The sequence below is a fragment of the Salpingoeca rosetta genome (genome assembly GCF_000188695.1).
Source record: "Salpingoeca rosetta unplaced genomic scaffold supercont1.18, whole genome shotgun sequence".
Lineage (NCBI taxonomy): Eukaryota > Choanoflagellata > Craspedida > Salpingoecidae > Salpingoeca > Salpingoeca rosetta.
Window position 1 is genome coordinate 689276 of NW_004754916.1, and position 8413 is coordinate 697688.

Consider the following 8413-nt stretch of genomic DNA (forward strand, 5'->3'; position numbering starts at 1 on the left):
GAGAGAGGTAGACCTGTACATGCACACACACACACAAACATGCATACACACACATACACACACACACCTGGGCAGCGTCCTCGTCCTCGGAATCGCTGTCGGCGGCGCCCTGGTCAAACACGCGCTGCCATGTGTCGGCACTGTTCCAGACATCCAGCTGCTCCGAGATGAGTGTGAGGACGCGATCTGCAATCACGGCCAGCCCGCCAGCAACGTCGCCAGCGTCGTGCGCTGGGTACACGGCCTCCACAAGGCGGTGGAGCGCGGCCTGTGCCAGCCGCTGATCAGCTGGAGGTTGGCTGGCCAGCGCATACACGGCCTCGTCCAAAGCCACCACAAATGCGTGCACGTCTCCCGCGGTGGTTGGCGTGGGCACAGTGGGCGACGACGTAGCACTTGCAGCCAGCAGGGCATCAGCCAGCGCGTTCAGTGCCTCAACCGGCGACAGCGGCGACGCCTTGCTCCTCAACGACATGGTTGCCTGTGCGTCGACGCGAGTGTGGTGTGTGCACGTGGGTTTGGTTGTTGGTTTGTTTGCTGTTGTTGCGCGCTTTGCTGCTGTGGGTGTGTTTGCCAATTGCATGCAGCAGAGCGCAACACGCAGTCGTTTGGGATGGAAGGATCGTTTACAGAGAAGCGAACACGAGCAAGCAAGAGACGCAGCGAGCCACGCTCAAGCAGACAGGCTGCAGGGCAAGCATGCACAACACAAACACACACAACACAAACACACACACACACACACATGCACACACATGCACACACACGCGCGCACATCATCATCATCATCTAAATGCGAAAACCAAAATGAAACAAGCGAAACAACCACAAGTTCATAAGCACACGCCACAACACCCACACAACAGCTAAAACTCAATCTCCTCAATGGGGTCGAGCCCGTCCTGACCATCCTGCAACAGCGGCTGCGTGTGCGTGTGTATGTGTGTGGAAAGTGAGGGAGCGGAAGGTGATGCAGTGATGTGGACAGGAAAAGAGATGAGGTGAGATTGAAAAGACGTACATCCATGCATGCAAGCTTCACAAGCGCAAACAGACGCGCGGCGCGCACCCTTGAGTCGCCACGCACGAGACTTGGCTGTGACTGCGAGTGCGGATGGGGCTGGCGGGGCCGGTGGTTCTGTTCTGCATCCGATGAGTCGCTGTCGGCCGGCGGAATTGGAATCCACGTCTCGCCCGTCACAAACGCCTGCGTATGCGACCGCGGCGCCAAGTTGGAGTCGGACGCAAACCTGTTGATTTGTGTGTGTGTGTGTGTGTGTGTGTGTGTGTGTGTGTGTGTGTGTGTGTGTGTGTGTGCGTGTGTGTGTGTGCGTGCGTGTGTGTGTGTGTGTGTGATCTTCGTGAGCGTGGAAAGCCAACAAGAACGAGAACAGAACCGCCAGCGCCAGCCAGGTGTGTGCATGTACATATGTGCGCGCACCTCCTGACGAGGTTGAGCTCGCCGTCGGAGAGAAGACCGGAGACGGTGGACGACGAATCAAACGACTCCTGCGACGTCACGCTGCTGGCAGACCGCACACTCGCCGTGTCGGGCTGCAACATCGATGGTCGAGGTCAAACGGAAGAGAGGGAGTGCGGTGTGGATGTGATGAAGGATCACGATGACGGCAAGGTGTGCGAGAGACATGGTGTTGGTGTGGTGATTTGCCATGGAAGAAGCGCATATACAAGTGTGACAAGGCTACGACAACAAAACAGCACTTGTTGAGGAGCACACGTCACACGCAACATGGAGGGTCTGCACACCTCCTTTGCCTTTGGTTTGTGGCGACGGCGCATTGTTCGCGCCGGCAGTGCAGACTCGAGATCCCGCGCACGGCTGAAGGCGTGGAATTCGTGGTGTTGTGTGCGTGTGGGGGATGTGGGGAGGGGGGTTGCGCAGGTAAGACACAGAGGGTGAGTAACAAAGTGAAAGTGGGTATGTGTGTGAGCGGATATTTATGCTTGCACAGTGCATGTTTATCCCAAATACATCTGCAATGTTACAGCAAACCACAAACTCCAATCGTGCATTGGCATAAACGACTCACAAGTCGCCGGTGTACTTCCAATCGCGCCTGCGCGAAGATTGTACGAGCATGGACACAAACCGTTGGTTGATTCGTGAGCGCTCGCGTCGTCGCCAAGCATATCATCCACCACACATGACGTCACAAGATGACCCCATACGCCGCAGGCACATGTGCACGTGCACACAACACACAACACGCAATATGCAGCATGAAGCACCCCACGCGATTGTTTGCTGCTCGCTGCCTGACCTCTGTCGTCGCTCCATCTCCAGGCGGTCCTCCTCGTCCGGATCTGTAAACTGCACGCGCGTGCGGCGGTTTCGCGCACTGTTGGTGGCAGTGGTGAAAATAGGAGTGAGTGGTGGGTGTGGTGGGAATAGTACACGTCTTGCACGACCACGCAGTGTTGAGGGAGGGGAAGAGACGTAATAAGGCATGCACCGTTTCGGGAGCATCAGAATTCACAATCAGTGCACAACAAGCTGCATGCACCCACCGCTGCATTTCGGGGTTGAGGGCGTGCCTTTCCCTGGAGCATGGCCATGGGATGAATGATGAGGCAGTGAACAATGAGCACACACGCACGCAAAACGAAAGACAGACACACACACTCACCCTCGCACACACACCCTCGCACACACACCCTCGCACACACACCCCTCGCACGCACAACCACGCAGATGGGCACATGGACGCACTTGTCGTGCTCGTGTTTGACGGTGGCGACGAGGCGTTCGCAGGGACCGGCTGACAAAAGTAATGGTGGTGGTGGTGAACGTGGCAGTGAATGGTGGTGGCGATAGTGAATTTCGCAGTGAATTCGCCGTGAATTTCGCAGTCGTGGCAGTGACGTCGTCGTGCCATGCAAGGTGATAATTCAGCAAGCAAAGTCAGAGGAAGTGCGGGTATTGGGTCGATGTATGGGTTGGCACGTAACGATTCACTCACGCGCTCGCTCCTTTCCAAGCTCGTCGTAGTAGTGGCGGCGCAGCGGACGCGGTGATGCGTCTGCAGGTGGAAGTAAGCCGTCGGTCATTGGAGGGCAGGCGGGCGTGAGGACGCGTTGTAAACGCAACAACACACGCTGCACTCCTGCACACCTCCTGACATGACACACACACACACACAATCACCCATGCACACAATCGCACACACACACAATCGCGCGCACACACACAGCACACAATCGCACACACACGCACGCAGAAAACAAGTGGTGACGCACGATGAGCGACGTCTGCCATTTCGCCAATTTCATGCATGACTTTGCGAAAGTTCTCGTGCATTTTCAGCCAGCGGTAGTTCTCCAGCTCGCGCTCATCTGCACAGCAGTCGGCAGGCGGGGAGCCGTGGACCAGGAGGGGGTGGAGTGGGCAGGGTGGAGTTGAATTGGAAACGTGTGAGCCTTTGTCAAACGCGAAAAGATGATAAACCACGATGGCATGGCCAATATACCACCAGCACCACCATGTGCGGCGCAGTTTCAGCATTGCCTGCACAATCACGCGCACATTTCTGCACCACCAAGATGAACAGCACCACCATCAACAGCACACATCAACGTACGCAGGCCACGCTCGTCGGCTTCAACCAAATCCCGCACACGCTGGTCCTTGTAGCTCTGCGCAGCACAATTGATGGGAAACGTGTGTGTGTGTGTGTGTGTGTGTGTGTGTGTGTGTGTGTGTGTGCGTGTGTGTGTGTGCGTGTGTATGTGTGTGTGTGTGTGCGTGAATATGCGTGTGTGTGCGTGAATATATATGTGTGTGTGTATTGTCATCAAAGCGACAAGCGTGGGCAGGGTGATGGCTGTGGAGTGCAAGCAAACGGCAGAAGCGTCACACAACAGCGAGCGCTCACCTCCAGCAACGACTTCATGTGTTTCTCCTCTGCTCGCTCCAGCAGCTCGCAGTAGCTGCCGCCCTGTGTCAGCAACGGCGCAAGTGGTGTCGTGGACAGGTCAGTGTGACGAGAGTGTCGTGCGTGACGAAAGCGTAACGAGCAAAATGGGGGCGGGTGCGACAAGTTGACAGTGTGAGAAGATCAATGAGGACACAACAGATGCGAGGGACGAGACATGCAGCGGGGGCTGCCAGGGCACGCACCGGTTTCACGAGGTACTTGCGCAGGGAGAGGTCGAGGGAGAAGTAGAAGTCGCGCAGCCAGTTGGACGTGTGGATCTGCGTGATTGACTCGACAACTGGCGATTCGTTGACACGTTGGTTGCGGTTCGTGGTTGCGGTTCGTGAGAATGGAAGCGAAGAGGATAGCAGGGTCGGGAGGAGCACAGCCCATCGGGTGAGTACAGTTGCAACCATGTGACAAGGAACCGGCAGGGCGCTGAGTCTCTACGACGACAACGTAGGTGTGTCTCACAAAACTCCAACCATTGACTGCATGTATGCAGCCGCACAACACGACGGCTACAACAACAACAACAACTGAAGCAACAACAACTTAAACAACAACAACAACAACAACAACAACAACAACAACAACAACAACAACAACAACAACCACCACCACCACCAGCACCGCGCCTGGGCAGGGCGAACCGACCACGCATGGTGTAGTCGACGAGCTTGAAGTTGAGGCGCTCAAAGCCGAGCCGCTCGTGCTCCTCCGCCCGCGAGATGTGCAGCCAGTTCAGGATGGGCTTGATCGTCGTGCCCTGCAGATACAGAGACGGGCGGGGTGGCGTGGCCGTGGGGTGGGCAGATGTGTGGTGTCAAGTGACGTGCATGGGGGTGGGAGAGCACACGGTGTGGGGTGGTCAACGAACAAGACAAAGGTGTTGAGGGTGGCACCAATCACCGCGTGGCGGTAGCTATTACGTGTTGCAAGAGACCCCCAGCAATCAGCAGGCTTGCTCCTGTGGTTGTCGCACGTGTTCACACATGAAACTCACGTGAACGAAGACGGTGATCATGACGATGAAGATGGTGGCGCTGACAAAGAGGTTTCGGTGCGGGAAAGGACTGAACACAGCTGTTGTTGGCACACAATGACCAGCGGTACGAGGGACAATGACACGACGGAAATGAGTGGGTGACACAGCTCTTCGGTGATTTGGCGAAACGAAAGGAAACATGGGAAGCAAACGCAACAGCAGGTGCGACCAACCACACACACACACACACACATTGTCAAGCTAACCCATCATCACCACCACGCACATCACAATCACGCATCAAAAGCATCGCCAAAACTGTCACAGGGACGCACTGTCAGGGTCGTTGACGTTTGGGTCAAAGTCTGCGGTGCAGATGTACTTCTGGTCGGCCAACACAAACGCGAGGGAGAAGGCGATGGCGCCGCGAAGACCACCGTACGCCATCACCCACTGGTCCTGCATGGTGTAGAGGTGGTGGTGTGTGGAGGTGGTGGTGTGTGGGTGAGAGACAAGTGCGCCATGAGGGCAAGAGCAGGGTGGCAACGGAGAAGTAACAGGCCACACTCAGAGGACAAGCACAACATGTGTGTGTGTGTGTGTGTGCATGGCACTTACTCGCAGGGAGATTTTGAGGTGTCTGATTTTGTTGAGGAAGAAACTGGAGCAGAACACGCTCATGATGCGGAAGGTGAGGGCCAGGAGATACGCAGAGATGATAAACACCGTGTTCCACCCTGCGTGTGTGTGTGTGCGGGTATGTGTGTGTGTGTGTGTTTATGTGTGTGTGTATGTGTGTGTGTGTGTGTTAGGATGACGAAAGCACGGGCAAGAAGCAGGCAAGGGTGCATGAATACATGCGAGAGACTAGAGCATGCGTCATCACCCTCTGAGATGGACGTGACGGCCTCCACGCCGAGCAAGAGGAACACGAGCGTCTCTGCGGTTCCGGCGATCAACTTGAGGAAATAGTGCACACTACAAACATCGCAAAGACATCAGACGAAGATGCACACATGAAGGGTGAGCAAGCCGAGAGAAAGAAGTGTGTGTGTGTGTGTGTGTGTGTGTGTGTGTGTGTGTGTGTCTGTCTGTCTGTGTGTCTGTGTGTGTGTCTGTGTGTGTGTGTGTGTCTGTATCTGTGTGTGTGTGCCTGACTGTCTCTCTCGGTCTGCGCCTGTCCATCCAGCCATGCAGCTCTGGTGTGCACGCTCTACCTAATGCGGGACGTCTTGTGGATGTTCTTTGCGGCGTAGTGCTGCAAAACCATGCCACAGATCATAATGCTGAACACAGGGAGGCAGGGTGCGAGCTGACGGAATGAGATGATGGAGATGATAAAAGGGGTGAACGCAACGTGCACGAGAAGCGAGAATTGGTAGCGACACCGCCATGCAAGCTGCACATGGACACGCACCTGACAATGCCTGAGAAGTGGCAGATCTCTGCGACGAGGTAGGACATGTACCCGATGAAGATGAGGATAAACGGCTCCATCACACGCGTGTTCTCTGCCCAACACCAAATGATAGTGATCGTGGTGGTCGTGACGTGAGACGTGGGGTGGCTAAGGAGAGAGGCGAACATGCGACCATGTCGGTGTACACTCATGTCATGCACGCATACGCGCATATGCAAACGTCGGACACAGGTGCACACTCATGCAAACGAATGACACACGCACGCATGCAACCACGTTCACGAGAAAGAAGCACGCATGATGGTTGTGCGGACCGGATGTGAGGAAGCGCGTGACGAGGGCGGCGGCGACGCCGTGGAGAATTCCCATCAAACAGCCGCCCTGTGCCACGCAATGAAAGCACATGCACACACACACACACACACACACACACACACACACACACACACACACACACACACACACACACACACACACACATACACACATACACACACAGACGCAGACGCAGACGCAGACAGGCGGCGTGAGGAGGGGGGTTGGCTGAGGACAGCACAAACTGCATTATGTCGTGCGCAGAGAGATAGTGCAACAAAGAAACAAAGAACGGTGTTTGTGGGTACGCACCACGAAGACGACGACGAATGAGGCGATGCCCGTGGCGAAGGAGGAGCCGACAACGAGGCCCTCTGGCAGTGCAGACACCGCAAAGATGAAGGGGGTGGGCAAGAGGCAAGGTGGGGGCAGAGGAAGGGTGGGTGAAATGTGAGCAACGCGTGATGTGCATGAGGGGGTGCGAATGACAATGACGGTGAGGGTGAGCAACGGCTCAAAACGAGAGACACAATTCGAGATTGCATGCAATGCAGGCTTGCATACGTAAAGCCGTGCAAACAACGCAGACGCGCGCACACACACACACACACACACACACACACACACACACACACACACACACACACACACACACACACACACACACACACACACACACACACACACACCGACGCACCTCCGGTGATGTTTTCTTCGTAGGCGAGCGCGACGCAGATGCGGTACTGAAGATGTGCGCGGTGGTGGCATGGCCGTGGGGTGTTAGCTTGCACAAGGGGCCGTAAGATACAGGAAAGCATTCACACTGAAGGTAAAGAATGTGTGTGCGTGTGCGTGTGCGTGTGCGTGTGCGTGTGCGTGTGTGTGTCTGTGTGTGTGTCTGTGTGTGTGTGTGTGTGTGTCTGTGTCTGTCTGTGTCTGTCTGTCTGTCTTGTCTGTCTGTCTGTGTTGTGGGCAGCACGTGCAAGGGTGCGATGACGTGGGGGAGCAGCTGTCACTTACGAGGACGACGGCGACGCCATCGTTGAGGATGGATTCGCCAAACACAATCGTGTGCAGCGTCTCGTGCACGTGCATCTGAGAAATTGAAAACGTGAAGCGTGAAGAACAAGTCATGACAACAGTGTGGTGAACATGGGTGCGAGATGGTAGACACCCACGAATATGCGCACACTTGCACACACACACACACACACACACACATACACACACTTGTATTCACACACACGCTCATTTGCATTCACACACACACCCGCACAGCACCTCTTCGAAGACGGTGAGGACGGCGACGGGATCGACGGCGGCGATGAAGGATCCAAAGACAAGACCCTCAATCGGAGACATGTCGATGCCAATGGAGGTCGCAACGCCATACATCGCATACCCTGGCGGCAGCAGCACCAACGGCGGGGCACGGGTTGACGGCGTGTGTGGAGAGTGAACACTATGCCATCAGGCTGGGAGAAAGAAAACAAAGACAACGGCATTCGCCACGCAGGATTGCACGCGCGCATGCATGTGCGCTTACCAAGAGCAAAGGTGTTGAAGACGGTGCCGAGGATGGCGTTGATGAGGATGGACCCCAAGTTGTCCATGAACACGCGGTTGTTGCACTGCACATATCCAGCCTCGAAGATGATCCTGTCGCAACACGAGCAAACAGGCGTGCGTGAGCTCTTGTGTGTGTGTGTGTGTGTGTGTGTGTGTGTGTGTGTGTGTGTCTGTGTGTGTGTGCGT

The 8413-nt window shown here is 55.6% G+C and overlaps 2 protein-coding genes across 2 annotated transcripts in view; both read right to left on the reverse strand.

The window, feature by feature from the left end:
* PTSG_06570 (uncharacterized protein) overlaps positions 1-569 on the reverse strand; it is a 12027-nt gene extending 11458 nt beyond the window's left edge. The window contains exon 1 of the mRNA XM_004991895.1: positions 68-569. Within this exon, the coding sequence (XP_004991952.1) occupies positions 68-475 (408 nt within the window). The 5' untranslated portion in view covers positions 476-569. The remainder of the gene's footprint in view (positions 1-67) is intronic.
* A 38-nt stretch (positions 570-607) lies between these two features.
* PTSG_06571 (uncharacterized protein) overlaps positions 608-8413 on the reverse strand; it is a 9152-nt gene continuing 1346 nt past the window's right edge. Inside the window, exons 6-31 of the mRNA XM_004991896.1 lie at positions 8205-8317; positions 7940-8061; positions 7679-7753; positions 7356-7401; positions 6971-7032; positions 6658-6724; positions 6341-6434; positions 6141-6209; positions 5810-5901; positions 5542-5660; positions 5259-5382; positions 4942-5021; positions 4593-4704; positions 4139-4233; positions 3894-3956; positions 3600-3654; positions 3259-3354; positions 2982-3041; positions 2732-2780; positions 2530-2562; positions 2283-2360; positions 2052-2078; positions 1768-1840; positions 1442-1554; positions 1070-1250; positions 608-923 (exon numbers count right to left, since the gene is read on the reverse strand). Coding sequence (XP_004991953.1) covers positions 867-923; positions 1070-1250; positions 1442-1554; positions 1768-1840; positions 2052-2078; positions 2283-2360; positions 2530-2562; positions 2732-2780; positions 2982-3041; positions 3259-3354; positions 3600-3654; positions 3894-3956; positions 4139-4233; positions 4593-4704; positions 4942-5021; positions 5259-5382; positions 5542-5660; positions 5810-5901; positions 6141-6209; positions 6341-6434; positions 6658-6724; positions 6971-7032; positions 7356-7401; positions 7679-7753; positions 7940-8061; positions 8205-8317 — 2155 coding nt within the window. The 3' untranslated portion in view covers positions 608-866. The remainder of the gene's footprint in view (positions 924-1069; positions 1251-1441; positions 1555-1767; positions 1841-2051; positions 2079-2282; positions 2361-2529; positions 2563-2731; positions 2781-2981; positions 3042-3258; positions 3355-3599; positions 3655-3893; positions 3957-4138; positions 4234-4592; positions 4705-4941; positions 5022-5258; positions 5383-5541; positions 5661-5809; positions 5902-6140; positions 6210-6340; positions 6435-6657; positions 6725-6970; positions 7033-7355; positions 7402-7678; positions 7754-7939; positions 8062-8204; positions 8318-8413) is intronic.